General features: G+C 36.8%; 9 protein-coding genes and 1 non-coding gene across 10 annotated transcripts; 3 read left to right on the plus strand and 7 right to left on the minus strand.

Moving 5' to 3' along the window:
* Positions 1-285: 285 nt before the first annotated feature.
* SDD4 (Sdd4p) lies at positions 286-3,654 on the minus strand (the record flags this gene model as incomplete). The annotated part of the gene is made up of 1 exon (XM_056226273.1): positions 286-3,654. One exon carries the CDS (start codon positions 3,652-3,654, stop codon positions 286-288), a length of 3,369 nt encoding a protein of 1,122 aa, XP_056080008.1.
* Positions 3,655-5,430: 1,776 nt separating this feature from the next.
* Positions 5,431-6,636, minus strand: EAF3 (Eaf3p; the record flags this gene model as incomplete). Its single annotated transcript, XM_056226274.1, has 1 exon — positions 5,431-6,636. One exon carries the CDS (start codon positions 6,634-6,636, stop codon positions 5,431-5,433), a length of 1,206 nt encoding a protein of 401 aa, XP_056080009.1.
* Positions 6,637-7,083: 447 nt separating this feature from the next.
* YME1 (i-AAA protease YME1) lies at positions 7,084-9,327 on the plus strand (the record flags this gene model as incomplete). Its single annotated transcript, XM_056226276.1, has 1 exon — positions 7,084-9,327. The coding sequence occupies one exon, from the start codon at positions 7,084-7,086 to the stop codon at positions 9,325-9,327; it is 2,244 nt and encodes a 747-aa protein (XP_056080010.1).
* A 662-nt stretch (positions 9,328-9,989) lies between these two features.
* CCL1 (TFIIH complex kinase subunit CCL1) lies at positions 9,990-11,165 on the minus strand (the record flags this gene model as incomplete). Its single annotated transcript, XM_056226277.1, has 1 exon — positions 9,990-11,165. The coding sequence occupies one exon, from the start codon at positions 11,163-11,165 to the stop codon at positions 9,990-9,992; it is 1,176 nt and encodes a 391-aa protein (XP_056080011.1).
* An 821-nt stretch (positions 11,166-11,986) lies between these two features.
* ATH1 (alpha,alpha-trehalase ATH1) lies at positions 11,987-15,646 on the plus strand (the record flags this gene model as incomplete). Its single annotated transcript, XM_056226278.1, has 1 exon — positions 11,987-15,646. One exon carries the CDS (start codon positions 11,987-11,989, stop codon positions 15,644-15,646), a length of 3,660 nt encoding a protein of 1,219 aa, XP_056080012.1.
* A 329-nt stretch (positions 15,647-15,975) lies between these two features.
* Positions 15,976-16,392, minus strand: SMKI16G1922 (uncharacterized protein; the record flags this gene model as incomplete). Its single annotated transcript, XM_056226279.1, has 1 exon — positions 15,976-16,392. The coding sequence occupies one exon, from the start codon at positions 16,390-16,392 to the stop codon at positions 15,976-15,978; it is 417 nt and encodes a 138-aa protein (XP_056080013.1).
* Positions 16,393-17,531: 1,139 nt separating this feature from the next.
* On the minus strand, positions 17,532-18,365 carry SMKI16G1925 (uncharacterized protein; the record flags this gene model as incomplete). Its single annotated transcript, XM_056226280.1, has 1 exon — positions 17,532-18,365. The coding sequence occupies one exon, from the start codon at positions 18,363-18,365 to the stop codon at positions 17,532-17,534; it is 834 nt and encodes a 277-aa protein (XP_056080014.1).
* A 1,516-nt stretch (positions 18,366-19,881) lies between these two features.
* On the minus strand, positions 19,882-19,972 carry Smki_16.trna9F. The gene is given in 2 exon segments: positions 19,882-19,917; positions 19,936-19,972. It is a non-coding gene; the product is annotated as a tRNA-Phe (tRNA).
* A 964-nt stretch (positions 19,973-20,936) lies between these two features.
* Positions 20,937-21,610, plus strand: YOP1 (Yop1p; the record flags this gene model as incomplete). Its single annotated transcript, XM_056226281.1, has 2 exons — positions 20,937-20,987; positions 21,119-21,610. 2 exons carry the CDS (start codon positions 20,937-20,939, stop codon positions 21,608-21,610), a joined length of 543 nt encoding a protein of 180 aa, XP_056080015.1.
* A 304-nt stretch (positions 21,611-21,914) lies between these two features.
* APL4 (AP-1 complex subunit gamma) lies at positions 21,915-24,407 on the minus strand (the record flags this gene model as incomplete). The annotated part of the gene is made up of 1 exon (XM_056226282.1): positions 21,915-24,407. One exon carries the CDS (start codon positions 24,405-24,407, stop codon positions 21,915-21,917), a length of 2,493 nt encoding a protein of 830 aa, XP_056080016.1.
* Between the last annotated feature and the right edge of the window lie 743 nt (positions 24,408-25,150).

Below are 25,150 nucleotides of genomic sequence, written 5' to 3' on the forward strand. Positions count from 1 at the left end.
TTCTGCTTGAATGTCGATTGAATTTAAGATTCCATATAGGTTTCGAGACATTTTTTCAACATACCCGCAGTGCTCCCCTAAATCGATTCTACTGAAATTTTCATAACTGCTTGCTTTGGAATGGCCAATAAAGAAAGTTCATTCTTCCATGTAAAAATGTGAATGTAGGTCCTAAAAACCGCTAGTTTTATTTAACATTTTTGGAACTGATACTTTGCAGAGGCGTTTATGACTATTTCGTTATTTAACAATAAATATGATATTTACCAATATAAAGAATATAAACTACACATCAAACATATTATGACATGTGGGTGAGGTTTTCCCTAGACTTCTCTCCAAACAATTGTCAAAGAGTTTTCCAAATTCGCGTCCTAAATCCCAGTAACTCTTGTTGAAAGTATCTCTCATAAACTGCATCATCCCACATAGAAAGTGAGTATTAGAAATGTGTTGAAGTAGACTTGCTTTTGCCCAAATTTCATTCTGAAAGCTAACTACATCGAGTGAGCTGTCTACATACAGGTTCTGATACATTCTTAATAGATATACTTCAAAACTTTCCATTGGAATGTAATTGTTCTTCTCTTTTAAGTTGTTATTTGCAATTGTTGCTCCATTATTACTAGAGCTACCAATTGTACTTGGACTGTTGCTGTCACTTGGTTGAAGAGATTCCTCATTTGGGTCATCCGTGTTATCCCATATGCTAACTTCACAACCATGTAATGCAAAATTACAAGACCAAATCAAGAGCGAAGTTAATGCAATAGCATATGGCCTTGTGATTACAGGATCAGAGTTCACATTATAGTTTTCCACAATGGTTGGAAGGTTATTCTCCTTTATGATAAACATTTCAAACAAAAACTGGAATGCATAGATAACAGCTACACCACCATTGTAGGGATCTTTTGCAAACTGGAGAATTCTCTGACTGATCATATCATATTCGTCGCGGCCAATTGGAACGTTCATCCTCCAAGGTGCTCCCGCATATATATAATAATCGTGATGCAGGATACGTAAGACAATTTGAGAGATGTGAATAACGGGTATTTTACAATTAGAAGGATTATCGGCGGAAAGTAAGTCTAAATTTTCATCATTCTCGCAATCTCCATTATCCTGATCACTTTCTCTTTCGGTTGATGCTTCTTCACATGGGGTGTTTATCCTACATAATTTCAGGTCAGTGCAGCTTTTTTGAATTTCGTGAAGCCAATAATTCATCGCAAATGAGAGAATATCTTTCCATGAAAGGCCTAAATGGTCAGTTATACCGCCTCTGAAATTAGTAATAAAATAGTCACCATTAAATTCCTCCTGGCATTGAAACAAGATAGAAATTATCCCTGCCAGGAGAATCTTCTTACCAAAAAGACTTTGAATATTCCACTTTGTAGTGTTTTCGAAGCCTATCGAACTATCCCCTTTGTCATCGTTATTTCCTTTGTTTCTTTGCATATTATTATTTCGTAAAATTTGGATGACGTTTTTCATTAACTGCATCAACGCCGACAAGAATGTGTTATTCTCATCCCTTTTTGTGCTTCCATACCCGTGCTCCATCAAAGTTTCGTAACTCAGATCATAAGACTCCCAGACTTGATCGGGACAAGGCAATGTTAATTGAATTTGGTTACTATTAATGAATAAATTCCAATAGCCAAACACTACAGCATGTGTAGTGTCCATGTAAAATGCATAAAAAGCTATTCTTTTCAACATTTCAAAATCAATCCATCTTTTATAAACTTCTTGTGGGTCTTGAATTGAACTTTCCCCAGAATTAGTGCCAGTCTTGACCATTAAAGGATGTCCACCTAAAGAAGGCGTTCGTCTTAATAATTGGATGGTTGTTCCGTGGTGCAAAAAAGACCTTTCGTGTAGATATCTATTTGTACTGGTCTTTTCATATCCTTCGACTAATAATAAACTTTGAATGATGTAGGTTTTAGAAGGAGGTTGAAAATCAGCATGAGAGAAAATTATCCACCTTAAAGGTCCACAAATTGGATCACTAATTTGTTCCCGATACTCGCTTCCTAGAAAACTTGCACCAGTCATAATAAGTGCTAGATTCAAAATCGCAGGCTGTTTGTCCACATGAAAGGAGGGTTTATGGATGAGACCATATTGGGGGTGGAAATTCAACCAAAATGATTTTAATGATTTGTGTATAGATTCAATAGAGACATAGCGTAGCTCTGGAACAAAAGCAAACAATTCTTGGCATTTTTCTTTTGATATCTTATATTTTGTTAAAGGATGTGGATGGAAAAAAGAAGGAACGCTTTTCATAGAATGGCGCAATTGTTCCTTGTAGTTCAAAGAGAAATTGCTCTCTACTCCTAAATCTTTCGATGATCTCCGTTTTAGCTTATTGATGTTTAGCTTTTGGCTGGAAAGATTATCTTTTACTGAGGTGCTAGGGTTATCGTTGAATTTTGGTTGGGCTTTGGGAATTTTGACATTGTCTTGTTGCAATTCAAACATAACCGGAGGATTTTGAAACCTTTCGTCTTGTTGAAAAGGCTTTTCATTAGCGGGAACTGTAGTCTTATCAGCAAATGTATCATCAATACTCACCTGTGGAGCTTCAGAAAGTTCTTGCATGAACGATTGTAATGGATCGCTATTCAAGAAATTTGTAGAAAAAAGGTCCTGCATAATTGACAAATTAGCACCGCTAGAAGAGGATGTTAATTGATCTGTAAATGGATTCTGCGGTGGTAACGGTTGTTGTTGTTGTTGTTGTTCCGTAAGCTTTTGCTGCTGAAAATATTGTTCTTGTTGCCGATCCTGGGGAAATGACTGGATTGGCTGTTGATATGAACTGTTGGTGGAGGTTCTGTCTTGATATCGTTGCTGTACATTTGGATTAATATTTAAATTCTGATTATTACTGCTACTGTTGTTATTAGATGCATCAACTTCGAACCCATTAGCACTAGTACGGTTATCAAATATCAAATTGAAAAACTGATTACCATTTTGACCATTATTCCTTATTCGAGTATCATAAGAAGGAAAATTAGGACTTGATTGCTGTGTGTGCATTTGTTGCTGCAATATAGGTTGTTGCAACGGTGCCCGCAGCTGCTGTGGAAATTGCAGTTGTTGTATTTGTTGCATTTGTTGCATTTGTTGTGATTGCTGTGGTTGCTGAAGCTGTTGGGGCTGTTGAATAAAAGGGCGAAACTTTGATTCATGTGTAACCGATGGTAGATTTACAGAATTGGAGTTCATGGTAGAAGTGCCATTCTGCACAGCAATGGGCAATTCATTAGGATTGTATGGCAAGTTTTTAGAAAGTTCTTGATTTAATGTAGAAACCTGTTCTTTATTTGTCCGAGTTAGCCTATTTTTCACCTTCGAGTGTCTCTTTTCATGCCTGATCAATAAGTCTTTCCTCACAAACGTTTTATTACAAGGCGCATTTGTAGTAGGATGCACGAAAGAACAAACATATATTTCTTTTGGCCAATGATTTAGCTTGTGTCTTGACAAATGTTCCTGGCGTGAGAAGGTTTTGTTGCATTCAGGATGTGGGCACCTAAACCTTTCAGCGGGAGAAGAGATTGAATTTGGTGCTAAATCATTTTCGGTTTCCCTTTTCCGGAGTCTGCCAGCCAGTTCTTTGCTGTGCATTTCAGCTATGTTAGTAGTTATCTTATTCACTGCTTTGTTGGCTATCGTCGTAACTATAAACACAGCAGATGATACCTAAAAAGTCAATATAGGCCTTTGGAACCTTTAAAGAAGCTTCTCGCAACTCAAAAAAAAAAAATAAAAAAATCAGAAGAAAAGAAGCTGAACGAAACAAAAAAAAGAATCAACTACTAACCTAACTACTTAGAATCCTCAAAGAACCCCAGTATAAACCAATTCAGGGTGAAGGGTCAAGCGCATATGTGATATTCTTCCAATATCTATCATACATTACATTAGACGTAACCCTCTTATAAAACCTATTTGCTCTTGCACAAAAGTGTAAAGGATGATAGTAGTCCCATCGCCAGGTATAAGCAATACCAGAAAAAGGTCGATAACAAAAGACATTTGAAAAAAATTCAAATGTGTTGCTGTACTTTCTAGGAGGTGTACGTAGTCTTCAAGTGAGTATCGTCATAAGCACGAGGAGCTCCCTATTCTTAAGGTTAAGTAGTGCTTTTTTTCTTCTAAAATATTAAAAAAAGCTTGCGTAAATCATTGGAGTTTGACGTGATCAATCTAATTCCCTTATGTAAGCACATCTGATGAATCTTATAAATTCTTTGTAGCAGTAATCTCACTTTAATTTTCGAGAACTATATTTTCACCGTTAAATTAACGACTCAGGAACAATTACATTTGCTGTATTAAACCTGCAAAATAACTCATAGTGAGAAACTAACCTGTATAGGTATTGACTATCCCTGTCTTTTTTCTTTCTTCGGATGTTTTGGTTAAAAGCATTAATTTGTATGTAATGCAAGTGTTATCTATAATAATTGCAGCTGCAATTGTGGCATCTCCATTTTACAATCACGAGTAAATAAACATAACACATCCATTGAAAAACTCGGAACTAACTCATGCTCTTTCCCAAGTTTATTTGGCTATTTATGTCAGAAAAGTGTGAAGTTAACTCTCGATGAAGTTTACTTGCATCTTGTTGCACTGAATGTCTAATGACTTTGCAGGACCCTTTTCCGCTGTGCTGCCCGCCATAGAAGGAACCGTAGAACAAGAGATGATTCAAGATTATATAATGGCGCATATAATGTCATTTCAATTACGTTGCATAGACTGTATAGTTCGTATCAAGGCCCACATCTTTTTTGCATTATGATAGTATGATTGCTATTGCACGTGATTACTACACATAGACTGAAATTTTGAGAGAAATGATAACGCCACATAAAGAGGAATTGTTCAAACTTAAAAAGCTAGGAGGAAATACTAGAGCGAACATCCCTAAGGACAAGAAAGCCTTATGTAGTAATTTAAGCAGACAAAGTTTTAAATCAAAATATAAAACAACATACTCCTGGCAGAATCTTGCTATTTTTCATACTTATAGGTCTCAATCAAGGTTTTGATAGTTACAAAACTCTTGATAAGTTTGACAAACAATAAAGCGTAAATACTGAAAATAAGATTCTGCCTACTTAAAAAAACAGCTCCACAATGTAATCAGGCGAACACCGGCTACTACTTCATAGAAACCTTGGAAAAATCAATAAACATACTTTACTAAATAAAACGTCAAAACATTGTTAAACTAAAACAAGTAGTATTCTTAATTCAGCTCAAACGAGCATTGGGAAAAGCATCGCGAACGGGAGTGGTCCTTATGCGTTTCGGAGCAGCATTTCAAGTAGTACTGCATAAATACGGGAGAGCTAATCATCTCCAACACACCTATGATTTGGTAGAGACGTCTCACATACCTAAAGCCACTCCTTCGTATTGGCTAGACGTATTAACGTATAGAGCGTCGTCACTATGATTGGGATCCTTGTCATTAAAATACTCGTCCATATGCATTAACAGCCAAACCAGAAAATTTTCAGTTTGTTTGATTAAAAGCTGGCAGCTCTGTATATCCATTGTAGTTGAAGAAATCAATTCTGGCAAGACACTTATCAACCTTAACAGATGAATGCTCCCATAGACTTTAATGGGTACTAGTGGCTTTTGGTCTTTGGCTGACTTCTTTAAAAGTTCGTCATATTGCAGCCGCTCCAATCTATATAAAAGCATATTACCTAGACATTTGTCAAAATACAACTTGAGACCCGCACAATATTCGCTCAATTGTGATTGTGATCCTGGAGATTCTAATTCTTGACTCAGTTCATGCTCGTATTTGTTTAGTACCTGTTCTACCGTGACATCAGCAGGCAACCGGCAGATTTTCTTGTCCTTCGTTACATATTCCCAATCGTCCACCAGCACGCTTTTCAATTTTATTGGAATATGCAGGGATATCTTAGGAGTTGGATAGCTGGGTATGAGGTGCAGCATATTTGGTGACAGAGAGGATGACCTTCTGCGGTCATCATGCCCATTTTGATCAGAGGAGGAACGCAAAGAACTACCAGGATGGAGGGAACTGGCGGAATTCCTCCCACTTTTCTTCCCACTCACAGAAGATACTAACGAACTCTGAGATGCACTTTTACTTATACTAGCATTCGAACGGCTATCCCCCTTTCTTTTCCCACCATTGTTAGATCCTCCTACACTATTTGAAATCTTCTTTTTTTTCTGTTGTTCCAGCAGTGATTTCTTGGCCTCCTTTGCCTCATTTGTCAGTCTTTTCTTCATAGCAACATTCTCCTCGTTATAAGCCCGTATTCTATCATACCCAACCCACTCATCCCAGCTGGACTTCCAACCTTGGTAATGAATAAAAAAACACTTGCCGTTGACAATTTCTTCCGGAATGCTTTCATCCTCTCCCAGTTTCTGTGGCTGCGTTTCTTTGCTTATCTGTGAACTAACACCTGGTTTATCATTAGGAATGCTAATATACGTTTTCGAAGATGGATCCCATATCTTCAAGATCTTTGCTTCATACATAAGAGGACCATGGAATGCCAAACACCGCCCACCAAGTGTAAATTCTTGCTCTAAATCTACCATTATACGCTTATTCAATAGCGTGGATACAGTGTTGACGCTTCACAGAACCAGATACAGTCTATCACATGCTTCTAACAGCCTTTAAGCAATATACCCTTTTACGTGTTTGCTGAATTTTCAGATGCTTCTTCTATCTTCATCACCCGTGGAACACGACATTTGGCTTTGCCGGAGGAACGGCCCCCAGTCTTTGCCACCTTTTCTATCAGCATCGGTTGGTTAGTAATCTCGAATCACATGGTACCTCTTTGTTCAAGGAGTCATAAAGCTTCTGCACGCAACAGAGGAAGTGGAAAAACAGTATATCGGACTTGGTGAAGTGAGTTAAATCTCTACCTTGCAGTTTCGATAAATAAACATCAAGCATAGCTTAAAAGGAAAAGTGAATTTTATTGAAGTGCTATTTGATTAGGATAACAGTGGATATAACAAGCAGAGACGTAATAGATGAACGTTTCAAAAATCCTTGCATCGCCCACGGTCACATCGAATGTTTTGCGCATATTTGCTCCCAGGCTGCCACAAATTGGTGCTTCTTTGCTAGTACATAAAAAATGGGCCTTAAGATCGAAGAAGTTTAATCGTTTTTATTCTGAAAAGGTCAGCGATGAGATACCTTCAAAGAAGGGCGTTGACGGCACTGAAAAGTTGACCAATAAATCTACAATTTCTACAAAGGACAATGCCTCTTCGTCACAACCACCCAACAGTAATGATAAAACTAAACAGGCAAACGTAGCTGTGTCACATGCCATGCTGGCAACTAGGGAACAGGAGGCTAATAAAGATTTAACTAGTCCTGATGCGCAAGCAGCCTTTTACAAGCTTCTGCTGCAATCAAACTACCCTCAATATGTAGTCTCCCGATTCGAGACACCCGGTATTGCATCTTCGCCCGAGTGTATGGAGCTGTATATGGAGGCTTTACAAAGGATAGGCAGACACTCGGAAGCCGATGCCGTAAGACAGAATTTATTAACAGCCAGTTCTGCTGGTGCGGTTAACCCATCATTGGCTTCATCTTCATCAAACCAGTCAGGTTATCATGGCAACTTTCCATCTATGTATTCTCCACTGTATGGATCCCGCAAAGAGCCGCTACATGTTGTCGTTTCTGAATCAACCTTTACTGTGGTATCAAGATGGGTAAAGTGGTTGCTTGTTTTTGGTGTCCTAACCTATTCTTTTTCAGAAGGTTTCAAATATATCACGGAAAATACAACACTACTGAAGTCGTCAGAGGTGGCCGACAAATCTGTTGATGTTGCCAAGACAAACGTCAAATTTGATGATGTATGCGGTTGTGATGAAGCTCGTGCAGAATTGGAAGAAATCGTCGATTTCTTAAAGGATCCAACCAAGTACGAATCTTTGGGTGGCAAACTACCAAAGGGTGTGTTGTTGACTGGACCTCCTGGTACAGGTAAGACTTTGTTGGCTAGAGCGACTGCCGGTGAGGCCGGTGTAGATTTTTTCTTTATGTCGGGTTCTGAATTTGATGAAGTTTACGTCGGTGTTGGTGCTAAGCGTATCCGTGATTTGTTCGCCCAAGCACGTTCTCGTGCCCCAGCTATTATTTTTATTGATGAATTGGATGCTATCGGTGGTAAACGTAATCCAAAGGATCAGGCGTATGCTAAACAAACGTTGAATCAGTTATTGGTTGAGTTAGATGGTTTTTCACAAACAAGCGGAATTATTATCATTGGTGCCACCAATTTCCCTGAGGCCTTAGATAAGGCGTTAACTAGGCCAGGAAGATTTGATAAGGTCGTGAATGTGGATTTACCGGATGTTCGAGGTCGTGCTGATATATTGAAACACCACATGAAGAAAATCACATTGGCAGACAATGTAGATCCAACTATTATTGCACGTGGAACCCCAGGCTTATCAGGTGCTGAGCTAGCAAATTTAGTTAATCAAGCAGCAGTTTATGCCTGTCAGAAGAACGCTGTTTCTGTTGATATGTCGCATTTTGAGTGGGCTAAGGATAAGATCTTGATGGGCGCTGAAAGAAAAACCATGGTTTTAACAGATGCGGCTAGAAAAGCCACTGCTTTCCACGAGGCTGGACACGCCATCATGGCCAAGTACACCAACGGTGCTACCCCCCTATACAAGGCTACTATTTTACCCAGAGGTAGAGCATTAGGTATTACTTTCCAACTACCAGAAATGGATAAGGTCGATATCACCAAAAGGGAATGTCAAGCTAGGTTGGACGTGTGCATGGGGGGAAAAATTGCAGAAGAATTAATATATGGTAAAGATAACACCACAAGTGGTTGTGGATCTGATTTGCAAAGCGCAACTGGCACAGCAAGGGCAATGGTCACCCAATACGGTATGAGTGACGATGTTGGTCCTGTCAATTTGTCAGAGAATTGGGAGACTTGGTCTAATAAGATTCGCTATATTGCTGATAACGAGGTAATTGAACTTTTGAAGGACTCAGAAGAAAGAACAAGAAGATTGTTGACTAAGAAAAATGTCGAACTACATAGACTTGCCCAGGGTCTTATTGAATACGAGACACTAGATGCACATGAAATTGAAAAGGTTTGTAAGGGTGAAAAGTTGGATAAACTCAAGACTTCTACCAATACGGTTGTGGAGGGGCCAGACAGTGACGAACGTAAGGATATTGGAGACGACAAACCAAAAATTCCCACAATGTTGAATGCATGATTTTTTTACAGGAAGTGAGATTATCAAGGGGCTAATCTCAAAACTAAGTGTAATCTGTTCTTTTCTGTCGGTTTCATTTCCTCTAATACCAACTGCAATGGAGTATTAACGCTAAAAGTTTTCAGAATAGTCTGGCTCCCCCTCCCAGTCGGCTTGAAATGTTAAATTATTCGTAAAAGAATATGATATGTAATTAGTCCTATACTAAGATAAAGAAGCCCTTATCCTGGGCCTCTGTGAAGAACTTGAAATTTCAGGATAAAAATTAGCCGTAAGGGACTTATTATTTCGCATCATTCCTTCGGCATATATCGGCTGCCCTAATAATAAGCTTTGCGAATTCAGCCTAAGAAGCGTGAAAATATTGATGATTGAGCTGAAAAGGCTGTTTAATCTTCCCTGAAATTTAAGATAAAGCACTTGTTCATATATAAATATCTGTGTATCAATATGCCATACATTGTAAATAGAATATTCAATGGACTTAACGTATGTAGCAAATATATTATATCGCAGCGCTAATTAGTAATTTAATGATCATCATTCTTATGCAGCGTATATTGGTGGCATGGAAATAATTGAAAACAATCCCGGTGTATATACCTATGCAATACCGTACATATAAATAAAAGGACAACAGCCTGCAGTAACAATTTTCATTTTCATATTTTTTGCCTTTTTTCAGCAGCAGGGGTATCTTCATTCATTTTTCTTTTGAGTTTTTGAATCAGAGTTAAAGGATTTTGACAATAATAATTCTTTGCTGCTATTTTCTTGGCTTCTTCGGTACTTAGAGGTTTGGGTTCTTCGATGAGACTTTTACATTCGCGTATTATAGCTAACAACTTTGCAGAATCTATTGGAGATTTTCCATCATCTAAATTCTGCTCCTTATTTTTCTTTGTTGTATTAGTATCATTTTGTTCTTCCTTCTCTCCGCTCTCCGATACCGGTTCCTGGCTATTTTCTCGACTGGGAAATTTCATTTCTAAATATCTCGTTACCAAGGCTTCATCCTCAATTAGTAGTGTTGCTAGCGTTATTTGAGGAGGGGTATAGAAATATACGACATCGGTTAATATTGCAGCAGTTATTCTTTTCTTGCATCTGTCATATATTTGGCCCATATAGTTTAAATCTACTTTACCATAAAGAACGTTTTGAATATCCAAAAAAAAACCATGAAGCGGTTTATACGGATGATGATTCAATAGTGAGAATTTTAATGACTCTAATAACTTGAACTCGAACTTCAGGATACTTTCTCTAGTAGACTTAGCCTTTTGAGCAAATGAGTCTACACTAATAAAATAGTTTTCCGATTTACAGGCCAAAAAAATTGTTGTATGAACAATACTCTTTGGATCGATTTGCATAACCGAGTTTTCTAAAAAGAACCGTCTAAAAAAAGATATTGCAGTAGCTACTACTTCAGTTGGCAAATTTAGATGTTGGGCTATTACTTGAACTTTCTTTGCGTAGAAATTCACCAAACCCAGCTCTTCTTCCATTGTTAAAGGTATAGCTTTGTCTTCTAGAACCTTTATTTCTTCTTCTGTTAAATTGGACGCTTCTCTTACCTTTAATAAATTCTCTTCAATGTAGGCTATCGCTCGAGCATTAGTGTCTATTCTTTTCTCCTGGAGTTGATCTCTAGTATACGACCACATCCTGTACTGTGAAGAGTGCCTATAGAGATCATCATCAGATATTCTCTTGTAATTGAAAGGCTTGTTATTCTCCGCTGCTGGTTTCAATTCTGCCTCTTTTCCCTTTACTGTCATGTTCGCAGGAGCGGAATTCGATGTGCTCTTTTCACCTACTTGAACATCTGTCATTCTTTTGAGATTTCATAAGCTGGCAGCACGTTTTCTCGTAATTGTAAGATGTGTTCATTCATTTGCTATAGATTCGTTCTATATATAAAAACCTTTCTTATTTCATGTTATAAGTTTTTACCCGGCTCGTGAACGGCATAAGCAGTGAAGGGGTGTATGACAGAAACGAAAGTTCCCTTATTCTGCCTATGGTAAATACGTTCACAGTCTCAAAGTAGAATGCACAAGGTTTTTTCGTTCTTGAAACTAGCAATAAGAATAACTACGATTCCTTACGTCGCTCCTTCGAAACACAACGTCTCTATTTCGACTTTTGGTTATTTTCACTACACTGGAACAAGTACGTCTGCAATATCCATAGACCTATTCAGACATCCCTTATCTCATTCTTTTTCGTCAAGGGCAGATATTGAAAAAAGAAAGAAAAATTCTTGTTCATTCTAGCCGTAAACCTATTACGCTCACTTTTATTAAGTGGAAACTGTGAAGAAGTATCGACAACTAGTTTGAGTCAACTTAAGTAGTAAAAAGCCCTTTTTCTACCCTACAGAATTATCTCCTTTAGGTACAGCCCATTTTCAAGAACTACTTGGCACTATAAATCAGCATCAGCCGGTTTGATATATCTGGAAAAAGAAGTTCTGTAATCACCGGACAACAATAACAAAGTTTCTCCAATTTCCTTTATATTACTCCCTTTTTTCTAAGAAAGAAAAAAAGTCCGACTACTCCTTAAAAAAGGATCCATCAGTCCTTTATGAGAGTTAGCTAGTATCATCTAATATTGCGTCTGTCTCTACCGAATTTTCCTCGTTTCAATAATGAAAAGAATAAGATTACCTTGGTTTAATACGGGAGCTTCATACTCGAATCTTAATGATTCTCCTAGCTCAAGAAGTAAAAATAATTCTAATAATAACTCTCGTTTCGAAAAATATCGTTCACTCACAAGATTTGATTTGATCAACTCCATACTACTATTTGGGATGCTATTTTTACTGGCTGTCTTCATCATTGCATTATATTTAACAAGGAACTCTAGGCTCACGTACTCGCATGCTTCGAGGGCAGTTTTATTTAACCCTTTGGCTGTGATATCAGAGTCACTGTCAAATCATACGTTAAACTATGATCCAGAAGCTAGGGAATCATCCAAGAAATTGTACGAACTTCTTTCTGATTTCAACACAGCCTACTATGATGACGAGAATATGATTTTAGGAAGCAACTTATTTTCAAAGAATACATACTCAAGACAACCATATGTGGCTAACGGTTATATTGGCAGCCGTATCCCCAATATTGGGTTTGGGTACGCATTAGACACTCTGAATTTTTATACTGACGCGCCAGGTGCCTTAAACAACGGCTGGCCCTTAAGAAATCATAGATTTGCTGGTGCGTTTGTATCAGACTTTTATTGTCTAGAACCGAAACTAAACTCAACAAACTTCCCCGAATTGGATGATGTAGGATATTCTACCGTTATTTCATCCATTCCACAATGGACTAATTTACAGTTCTCGATAGCAAACGATTCTAAATGGTTCAATCCCCAAAACGTTACTTTGGATGATGTAACCAACTACAGCCAAAATTTGTCGATGAAAGATGGTATTGTAACTACCGAGTTAGATTGGTTAAGTGGTCAAGTACATGTTAAAAGTGAAATTTGGGCACACAGACATATTCATCCACTGGGCGTAGTTTCTTTAGAAATCTCTCTGAATACGAACCATTCACTTTCAGGTTCTGATTCTTTAGATGTTAATATATGGGATATACTCGATTTCAGCACATCGCATAGGACAGTTTTACACACTACGGGAACAGACGAAAAGAACAATGCAATCTTCATGATTGTTCAACCAAATAACGTGCCAACCTCTAATTGTGCTATTTACTCAACATGTACTCTAAGGTATGAAAATTCTACAGAAGCAATCAACTCTCGTGAATCCTATGAAGATGGAAACGCTTCATCAAACGTTTATAACGTTGTTTTAACGGAGGATCAACCCAAAATAATTGTTCATAAATATGTTGGTATTATGTCTACTGAATTTAACAAGAACAAGGACCAGCAAGACAACACTAATATAGATCTAGCCAAAATGATAGCTTGTAATAGTAAAGGTAATTACGAACGGCTTTTATCAAGTCACAAGCGTGCATGGTATGACCTTTACAATGATGCGTTCATTGAAATTCCCTCTGACAGTCTTTTAGAAATGACTGCAAGGTCGTCCCTCTTTCATTTACTGGCAAATACTAGAGACTACAATGTTTCCAGCGATAGAGGTCTACCTGTGGGAGTTTCTGGTTTATCTTCAGATTCCTATGGTGGTATGGTGTTCTGGGATGCCGATATATGGATGGAACCTGCCCTATTACCTTTTTTTCCTAATGTGGCTCAAAATATGAATAATTACAGAAATGCTACTCATTCCCAGGCAAAGCTAAACGCAGAGCAATATGGGTATCCAGGAGCCATATATCCTTGGACATCTGGTAAATACGCAAATTGCACTTCCACAGGTCCTTGTGTTGATTATGAATATCATATCAATGTTGATGTTGCTATGGCATCTTTCTCCATATACTTGAACGGCCATGAAGGAATTGATGATGAGTATTTGAGATATACCACATGGCCAATTATCAAGAACGCAGCTCAATTTTTTACTGCTTATGTTAAATACAATTCGTCTTTAGGGTTGTATGAAACTTACAATTTGACAGACCCAGATGAATTTGCAAATCACGTTAACAATGGAGCTTTCACGAACGCTGGTATTAAAACGCTTCTAAAGTGGGCAACTGATATTGGTAATCATCTTGGCGAAGTCATTGACCCCAAGTGGAGCGAAATCTCTAGAGATATCTATATTCCCAGATCCTCGTCTAATATCACTTTGGAATACTCTGGAATGAATAGTTCAGTGGAGATTAAGCAGGCAGATGTGACTTTGATGGTTTATCCACTTGGGTATATCAATGACGAATCTATTTTAAATAATGCAATTAAAGACCTTTATTATTATTCAGAAAGGCAATCTGCATCTGGACCAGCAATGACGTACCCAGTTTTCGTCGCGGCAGCTGCCGGCCTATTGAACCATGGTTCTTCTTCCCAAAGTTATCTGTATAAATCGGTTCTTCCATATTTGCGTGCTCCTTTTGCTCAATTTAGTGAACAATCAGACGACAACTTCTTAACAAATGGATTAACCCAGCCGGCATTTCCCTTTTTAACAGCTAACGGTGGATTTCTACAGAGTATTTTGTTTGGATTAACAGGTATTCGATATTCTTATGAGGTTGATCCAGATACGAAAAAAATCAATCGTCTGTTAAGGTTCAATCCGATAGAACTTCCTTTGCTGCCCGGTGGTATTGCTATTAGAAACTTCAAGTATATGAACCAAGTTTTGGATATTATCATTGATGATCATAATGGTACAATCGTTCACAAATCTGGAAATGTTCCCATACATATTAAAATACCAAATAGATCTTTAATACATGATCAGGATATTAATTTTTATAATGGCTCTGACAAGGAAAGAAATTCAAATATACAACGTAGAGGAGTCGACCATGTTGGTGACCCTATGCGTATGGATCGGTATGGTACTTACTATCTCTTGAAACCTAACCAAGAGCTAACAGTTCAATTGTTTAAGCCTGGTTTGAATGCAGAGAATAACATAGCAGAGAATAAACAAATAACAAATCTAACGGCCGGTGTTTCTGGCGACGTTGCATTCTCTGCTTTAGATGGAAATAATTACACACATTGGCAGCCGTTGGACAAGACCCATCGTGCTAAGTTATTGATTGATTTAGGAGAATACAATGAGAAAGAGATTACCAAGGGAATGATTCTTTGGGGTCAAAGACCCGCAAAAAACATTTCTATTTCTATTTTGCCTCACTCTGAGAAAGCCGAGAATTTATTTGCTAACGTAACAGAAATCATGCAAAACGCAGGGAATGGTCAACTTCTTAATGAAACTATTGGTCAACTTCTGGATAATGCCGGAATTCCTGTTGAGAATGTAATTGATTTTGATGGTATAAAACCAGAGGATGAGGAATCTTTAGATGAAGTGCAAGCCTTGTTACATTGGAAGAAAGAAGACCTGGCGAAATTAATTGAGCAAATACCTAGGTTGAACTTTTTGAAGAGAAAATTTGTTAAGATTCTGGATAACATGTCCGTGAGTCCAAGCGAGCCATATTACGAAGCAAGTCGCAACCAATCGTTGATCGAGATATTGCCCAGTAATAGAACCACTTTTACTATTGATTATGGTAAATTGCAGGTGGGTGATAAAGGAAACACAGATTGGAGAAAAGCAAGGTACATAGTTGTGGCCGTACAAGGAGTGTATGATGATCATGACGATGACAACAAAGGGGCTACAATCAAAGAAATTGTTCTCAACAGTGAAAACAAAACAATTGCATATAAGTAGTGCTATTTTTTAATATTATAAGCTCGAACAAAAGTTATTGGCCGTTTTCTTGTGGAGTATATATTTTAAAAGCACACTACTACGGTTAAAGAATTGGTTTGCCCAATGGTAATAAAGATGGTGAGTAAGATCTAACAGTGAAGCCTAACAGCATCATCTAGACTATACGAAGAAAAAGCGTATTTCTTACCCAAAAAATGACAAGCATTATCGGAAGAACCAAAGGCATACCTATTATTAAGTATCGTATTAAATATCGTGAACATAAACACATGCATGAGAACTTTCTGTCTTTTCTATAAGGAAGCATTTAAGAGCAAAACTTATCACTATGAGCTCCTTTGTACCCCATAAAGTGCCCTTGGGATTCGTCTCTTTGCTCCAGTGTTTTTAATTTCTTCCAAGTACCGCTTAGCAGACTGTTTCCCAAAGGCCAGGAATAGTTTTCTATAGAAAAGTCCACATGCATTACATAGGCATGACCCACCAGTTGGGCCCTCCCTCCATTGAGAAGAGGTCTTTGTTTCTTTGCATTGGTTGCATGTTTTCGTGATTGCTACCTTTTCTCTCCTTCTATATGGGTCGGTCTTTAAAATGGTAGGCCGTAAATTCCTATTAGTTGATTCCAAATTCATTGGATTCCCCACTAGGTTTGTCATTGACTCCTCTCTGTTCAGGAGCGATTGAACAGATATTCTCTTAAAATTGTCGCAATGTAAATTTCTAGAGATAACGTTGGCATACATATTATGTTTTAGATTCAGCACATCACTGGTGAGCTGATATAAGTAAGAAAGTGATTTATTGAAGATACAAGTTTACCGTGCAAGTATTTTGAAGCACTTTATACTATTCATTGGAGGAAAAAGTATCCTAAAATGAATTGGAGAAAATGAACTGTGTTACGGTTTGCTATTTGGTCGCTGAACGCTTTTCTCAGTTCAAGCTCGTCTCCAGGAGTGCAATTGAGCAATTTGCATCCAAAGAAGAATTTTGTTTTAAAGGTTCTCCCCTATTAACCAATATGCTAGGTAATAATCATTTAAGAAAGGGATGGCTCGGTTTGTGCTCAGATTATCTTAGCCCGCATAAAGCGGGAACGAAAAAAAGGGTCTTTTGTGAGCCAGAAAACACTGCGGGGTAGGAACCTTAAATTTTAATGTGTTTCTTTACAGTCCTTATAAAGAAAAAAGTGATTGGGATTTACCTCTTTTGGTAAAGCAAGCCTTAGGAATGTGTGTAGCTTGAAAATGACATTGTTACTCGAAAAAAAGAAAAAGCCCTCCTTGTTTATCCCATTGTTGTACTTTCGTGCCTGAATAACGGTGTTAATATGGTGAAGGATGCGATTGTTATAGGTGATAATGAAATTCATAAAATTTTTTTTGGTGCAAAAATGCTATTACTAGTAAAAGACTTTAAGTAGCTGCCCAGAGAAAGGGTGTAGAAAATTAACTTTAAGTGAGCTATGTTCTTCTTTTCGGGGAGCTATATTGTGTATTCAAAGTAAAAAATTCAAAGTGAAAAAAAATGCAGCAGTTACTTACTTACACAATTCGGGAAGAAAAGGTGTTCTTTGAGTATCTTATTATAGTGAAAGAACTTATTAATGATGAACGCGTCTGTAATGCCCGCTTGTATATTACCTATCTTCTACCTCCCTCTAAGAGAAATCGTTACTGGCCGTGATAAAAGACTAAAGTAAGTACTAAAATTCCCTTATGGTAAATGATAACGAAGAAATTAGAACAACATATGAATATATTGACCATTTAAACTTCAATTACATCGTCTATCAAAGCTAAAGACTTAAATAACTAAATTGCCAGAAATTGGATAAGGCACCTGTCAACAAAGAATAAAGTACGACAACGTTTTAAAAACGTTAATTATCTCTGTAAAATGAAACCGATATCTGAGATTTTCTTTGGCCTTCTTGTTTTCCATGAGCAGTAAATCCAATAGCAGAACCATCCCAACTATCATCGGTAATTTTCTCAGAAATTTGATAAAATTGAGATTTAAAGTTACCTGATATTTTTCTAATGTTTGATATCTTTTGAAGAACGTCATTAGTAATTCCCTTCCTTAGTCCATTTAAATTTCCTTGTATAGTCGATAATTTATAATCTGTAAACTCCTTCGAAGCGCCTTTTGTATAGCAAACTTGTTGGGCCAAACCTGGAAAAGGTAAAGCCGACTTTTCACCAAGTTTGAGAATTAAGCAGTTTTGATTCTCATCTATTCCTAAATTATTCAAATTAACCCCTAAGTATATGTCAAGAGGTTCAAAGGTGTTTTTGATTTTCTCGTTTACATAATTTGAAGGTAATTCGACATATCTTGGTTTAATTAGGTCATACAACTTTTGAGGTTCACTGATACCTTCATGTTCGAGTTTGTTGATAAGTTCGATAATCAATGAAAACATTAAAATTACGACACCGAGCCCGCAAGAGATCATGTTTGCTGGGTTTTCACCCACGGAAAAACATGACACCATAGTCTGAATTACTTGGAGTGTCAGTTTAGTGTCATCCAACTTCTTTTCACTGACGGATTTGGTAGCGGCAGGCGCAGGTACAGTAGAAGTCATTGTTACCGTTTCGAATATAGTCTCGACAATTGTAATGGTATCCATCATGTGATCATCATCAAATGCAAAAAGAAGACCGAGGAGTGGAACAAAGGAAGCAAATACTTTGTAAGCACAGACCATTCCTTTTTTTAGGCGTTTTGTGTGTTTATATAAAGGTACGTTTTGAAACTTTTTATATTAACTGTGAATAATCGTAGTTATATTATTCTCTCGCCATAAAAAAGAGAGATTTGGTATTTTTGTATTCTTGCAATAATCGTTTTATCAACATCCCCATTATCGGCGAAATTTCGATCTTTGGATCCATACCAAAGAGTCGTTTACTCCACGCCCCACATAAGCCGATCTTTTAATGCCACAAAAACCAATATTTATGGCGCTTAAAATCATTTTGAAATAAGGTCTTTTCAATGCCTGTAATATTATGTATACACTTCATAAAATGCTAAGTTGACTATCATCAATCTGTCCTGCACGTGACTTATTATTTCACTACTTTCTATAATACATGAAACTATATATGTCTACATACCTCAATTTGTAACATACCAGAAACCTTCTGTGTTTTGGAATGAAATAATCTGATTTGTGATCATCTATAGTGAAGGCAAGCACAAAGAAATTGAATTCAGATACAATCGGAAAATATGAACGTTTGTTGTGATGCTCAACTCTTTGATTCCTTTTTTCTGATTTGTACTTTTTTGTCCCAAGTTAATAAATATTCAAATTTACTATTAGAAAAAAAACCGAAGAGGTATAGAAACATTGTAGAGCGCACGTTAGAAGGCGGTTAGTACTCATCGCTTATTAGAAATAATGAAAATTACTCTGTGTATGACGCTATTATCGTAAGACTTTGCCTATCTGAAATATACGTAGTGATTATGGAGCCCTCAACGGAACCCTGCAAACTTTCCTTCTCTTTGACCTCGTCCCGATATTCTCCAGGTGAGATGAAACTAGCGACTGAACCTGGTACAAAGTGTTGGAATATTATCAAACTTCCGTCTATTGTGTAGTAACCCTGTTAATATTAAACTATTATATACGGTTTTAGAAGATGAAATAATATCGAGAAACAACCATCAACGGTGGTGGAAGCTGAAACGTAAGGATTACGTAATATGACAAAGATAGACAACGTATAAAAAGAGAAGAAGAAATAAATATACTATTATGTGGAATCAAGTACTCGCTTTTATGAATTTTTACATCATGGAAGAGAGCCTCTAGTATATTCTGTATGCTCAATAATATTGGCTTCATCAACGTTGGAATTCCAACAATTATCTTTCTCGCATCTCTCACAAAGATATTATGGGGATTACCAAAAAAGCATTTTACCCCAATAGGGACAAATAATAAACATCAAACAATACCAGCAAAGCGCCCTGAATAGCTTCAGGCTGTTGCGTTCTTGATATTTGAAAAGCTTGATAGGGCCCCTTCCAACTTTTAAAAATATTTCCCTGCGTTTTCTTTCATCTTTCGGCAAATCTAAGACTAATCAAACGTTCAATGAACCTGAGGAAGAATAGGTAACTGTTCAATATCGATAAACCACTTTTTTTTTTTTTATATAATGGATGCTTAGTGTTTTTTACTCATACATTCTATTAAAAAATAGAAAAAATGCGAATTCTGTGGATCGAACACAGGACCTCCAGATATCTTGACCGAAGTTTTTCTTCAGTCTGGCGCTCTCCCAACTGAGCTAAATCCGCACACAACATTGTAATAAAGAAGGTGTTATTTTTTTGATTACGCAAGAACTGCGGAACTCATATTTGCAGAATACGAGTGGACTGAGCATTAGAAAACTTTTAATTTTTGCAGTATATCTCCCTCTGAGGGCATTTTACTTCCCTTTCTCTTTAATGTTAAGTCATAAGGCTATGCTCTATAAAACTTTAATATGCTCAGCTCAACAAGTTCATCTTTCAACGAAAAAAAAACTCAACGGGGAAGGGATAGCATCATCACATGCACATTTGCAGATGTTTATAAAGCTTATTACTTGTTGCTTGGCCTCAAGTTCATAGAAGTTTTACTGAGATTTTGATTTTATTGTTGGTTATCTCTCAGGTTAACTGTCCCGACAAGTGTTCGAGAGTCAAGGTGCAATAATACAAGTTAGACTGGAAGCGCACAAAATGAAGTGGGGTCTATGAAAAGAGGGCGTTCTTTTCAAAGTGATCATATAGTTAGGGATGAATAGTGGCAACCAAGTAGCGATGACTAGTTACATGGTAAGTTGCTTATGGTTGCTCGAGTAGGAAAATATTACAAATTGAAACATAGAATTGGAACGAAATTCAGATTGAATTTACTCCCGAGTACGAATTTAAACAAAAAAATTTCCATTATCCACTTTCGTAATGGTTTGTAACCCTCTAGTGTTATTAATCATTATTCGTCATTATTATTCTTGGAATTTTCGTGGTTCATTCTCTTAGCGCCGTTACTTTTTCTTAATGTCCACGTCAAAGGGAGTAAGCGTAACCCCTTTCAAAGTTGAACGAAAAAAAAAAAAAAAAAAAAAAAATTAAGTCCTTCAAAATTTTTCTTGATTTAAAACTAGAACATTCCCTGGAAGTTTGTTTATCTTAAAGGAGGAGAATTTTATATTTGCAATTGCAAGAGAAAAAAATAAACAAGGTAAAACAAGACATCAATCATACTTCAATCATGTCCGAATATGCATCCAGTATTCATACTCAAATGAAACAGTTCGACACCGTATGTAATAAAGATACTCTCATGGGTTCTGTTGTTATTGTTTAGACAAAACAGAAAAAGCGAGAAGCCTTACGAATCAGTTATACTAACACGGCAGCCAATTTATACTCCTTTTGCTACTTTTCACACAGAAATACTCTGGTAACAGAATTTTACAGCAATTAGAAAATAAGACTAATTTGCCAAAATCCTATTTAGTTGCTGGTTTGGGCTTTGGTTACCTTCTTTTGATTTTTATCAATGTTGGAGGTGTTGGTGAAATTCTTTCCAACTTCGCTGGATTTGTGTTGCCAGCATATCTATCATTGGTTGCTTTAAAGACTCCAAGTGCCACCGATGACACACAACTTTTGACATATTGGATTGTTTTCTCGTTCTTAAGTGTCATCGAATTCTGGTCTAAAGCCATTTTATATTTGATTCCATTCTACTGGTTCTTAAAAACCGTCTTCTTAATTTATATCGCTTTACCTCAAACTGGTGGCGCCAGAATGATCTACCAAAAGATTGTGGCACCATTGACTGACAGATACATCTTGAGGGACGTTAGTAAGACAGAAAAAGACGAGATCAGAGCTTCTGTTAACGAAGCTTCGAAGGCTACCGGCGCTTCTGTCCATTAAGAAGCACTTTCCGTGTATTGCCTAAAGTTGGTCTCTTTTCTTTCCTCTTTGTTTTCTATTCTATTGAGAGCTTTAAGTACATACGTTATTAGTCGTTATATACCACTACTAAACATATAAAACATTTTGGAGGTCATTTGTACTGTTCCAAAGATAGTATTTTCATCCACCGTGCCGTTCCAACTTGAAATTTGAATACTGAGAGCCAAACTTATTTGACGTGCAAAAAAAAGTATTATTAAACTTCTAGTCTGTACATCCAACGTCTGATCATCAGTTTATTTCTTCAGCAACTGGCTAACTTTTATAGACTTTCATTGAATTTGTGATCAAATTGTTCATTAGTCGTAGATGAAGAACCATTTAAATGAAAGTCCAACTTTATCCTTAACTTAAGTTTTCCAGATCCTGATACTTTTAAAGACTGTTTGCAAACTTGACTGGCCTTTATTGTTGAAGATGGGTATAATTGACCTAATGTTAGCTTTTGGGCTTTAGGAACAGCACAGAAAGTTTGTAGATCTGATATTAAAGATTTTGCCTGAAAAAACAAATCTAAATGTGCCAATCCAGAACTTACTGAGAGTAAAGAAGCATATACGTTCAATGAGGAACTGTCATAAATTTTGGTGGCATCCGAGGGAAGGATGACATCTGCGTTCGTGATGGCTACTGTTGGATGATTAGTTGATTTTTCTTCTTCTTCTCCTCTCTTGAGTGGTTGAGTAATATCATTCTTTTCTCCAAAAATCTCTTCCAATATATCGATGGGTTTAACATTGTCACCGGTTGAATCTTTCGTTTCAGATTTTGAATCTTCGTTCAATAAATCTGACAGTAAATCAATCGGTTCATTGGAGATGAGATTTTTAGATGATCCTTTTACATTATTGGATTTTTCAGCAATCTTTTCGAATTTGGGCATTGTTTCTAAAATGGTTTTTTTAACAGATAAGGACTGATTGAAAAAAATTTCATATTGGTTGCTCTTCATTTGAAGTGTCAGATCAGTGGAATCCGCATAGTTTAATATCAGCTGTCTCAACTTTTCAATATTTTTGGCATCAAAAATTTTTATAGATAACTTCAATGCGGTTGTTAAAATGTAGTTGATTATCTTGTGATTGGTTGTCGTATAGCACTCCTGTAAATTTAGTAGATAATCAGTGATCGATGACTCATTGATTGAACTTGTATTATTTTTATTATCCCCATTTAATACTAAATCACCATATTCACCAATGCACCAAACCAAAACCAACTGCCAACCAATATTATCGTCAGAAATTTCCATTGATTCTCCATCTAATGAAAGTGATAGCAGTTTTTGTAAAAAATTAGATTTGTCGAATAATTTGGTTGTATTGTTTATTATGATTAAAATATCATTAATTTTTTCATAATTGATGAACGGTCCCACCAATTTTAAGATATTTAAAAAAACATCTAATTTCCAACTTTCATCCTTGACAACATGGGTATCGAAAGTATCAACTAAATGATCTATAGTGTATATTATAAGATCCTTTGAATCTTCATCCTGTTTGGCCAAAAACTTCATTAATTCATTAACTAATTCCACTAAATTTGAACCATCCAAGATGGCAAAGCTCAACTCCAAAGCTCTCATGCGAATAGAAACATCGTTATCTTGTAAACAATGAGATATGAACTTCCTATGCCTTTGCACTGCCGTGGGCTCTTGTGGAACAACCTTCAATAAGGTGTTCAAAGATACGTATTTCGTATTGTTATCTTTTCCTGCAAGAAACTTGGCTAAAATGTTAACACCAAGAACACGGAGAGGTTGGTTCAAATTCAAAGAAAAGATAGTCTTTACTGTCTCATAGAGAATGGCCTGTCCGCTGTTTTTCGTTGAATCCGTATTAGTAGCAATACGAGTCAATAAATCACAAAAGTTATCTTTATAGCCCAATACATGCTTCGAATCTAACAGCTCTCCAACCTGAAAGTATAGTTGTAAAGTGTAAATCATTTCACACTGCAAAAATGGGTCACAAATGCCTTGAACGTCGTACCCAGGTTCAATATTTTTAGAATTTAGATTTTCCAACCGAACGAAAAACTCACGCAACAGTAAAGATAATGGAGCCAAGATGTCATTGTTGTAATCAATGCCATCCTCTTCTTCTTTATTTCCGTTCAATCCAATTAACAGAATAGATTGTAGAATTTTTGTGATACCTAAAAGGACACCGTGGGTACATATCGAATGATTCGATAAAACCCTAGTTATGTCTTCAATGTTGAAGATTTCCAAAAGAGAATCATCTTTAAAAATTAACTTGGCAGCACATTGGAGAGCTTTTTTCAAAAGAAAAGGATCTCTCGAATTTTTGATGATATTCTCCACGTCTGGATAGAGATCTCTGGCTAGCTCAGGAGAGCTCAAAAACCCCAATGAGGTTAATGCGAGTGACACTACGTATTTATTAGGATGATGCAAATCGTTGTTTAACATGTTTGTCAAGAGAGTTAATAAATCCTCCGATTCATCCAATAACAAAGTCGCAGCGAGATAGCCTAACCTTTTATCGACAAATTCATCAGAAGCAACTAGATTGATCGATTCCACCTGGCCAAAATGTGTTTTTTCTCCCAAAATGTATAGATATAAGAGTTTCTGTATATTCACTCGCCTTTTTTCATGGGGCAGATGATCATCTCTCAACTTTGTTCTTATTTTGGCAGATTGTTTTGTAATGATGGCTCTTTCATCCGCCAGAGTTTTAGCACCACGAACATCTTTGATAAAGCTTCTCAATGAAGAACCCATTATGAGTTGAAATCTTTCCTATTGCTCGATTGAAACGCTCAATACTTTGCTTTCTATGATGAGGCAGTAATGGTTCGAAGCAATCATATGGTAATCCCTATGTAGCAAAGCCCACTAAATTTAATAGGTACAGCAGCTGAAAACAAGAGAAAACATTATGTCGGGTAATGAATCCATTCTCTTTTTCTTCTCATCTCATCCACGCAGGCAACGTTAAACACAAAATTCGAGACTACCTATGTTAGTAAAGATATGCAGTAAAAAAGAGAAATCTCTTTATTGACAATATACTTCAGGAGTCGATCAGGTCAGATACAGTTTTGTAATCAAATGAACGGTCTATTGTCTGATTGATAAAGCATTGCTCTTTACTTCCCTGTAGCTCTACCCTGTATGCTCGTCCTATCTCGTTCTGTTTCCCTAACTGGTACTCAATGTTGTTAGCTAGTATCCAAACTAGAGTATACATATATATATATATATATATATATAAGGAGAGAGAAAGAGATGTTTCGGCGGCTAAAGAAATAAAAACTGTTACCCGCTAATCTGGGATTTTGTGTGTGTGGGTGGCCAGATCCTTTTTTCTTTTTTTTTTTTTAAGGGAAGCCCCACCCCACACACCCCACAACCAGCCCTAGTAGAATAAGAAATGTAGAATCCGGGGTTGGCACAGCAGTTCTGTACGGACAAACCCTGGGCTTCTTTGTTTGTAGATCTGCCAAATGATGGCTATGCCTTAC

This window comes from Saccharomyces mikatae (genome assembly GCF_947241705.1).
Source record: "Saccharomyces mikatae IFO 1815 strain IFO1815 genome assembly, chromosome: 16".
In the NCBI taxonomy this organism is placed as follows: domain Eukaryota; kingdom Fungi; phylum Ascomycota; class Saccharomycetes; order Saccharomycetales; family Saccharomycetaceae; genus Saccharomyces; species Saccharomyces mikatae.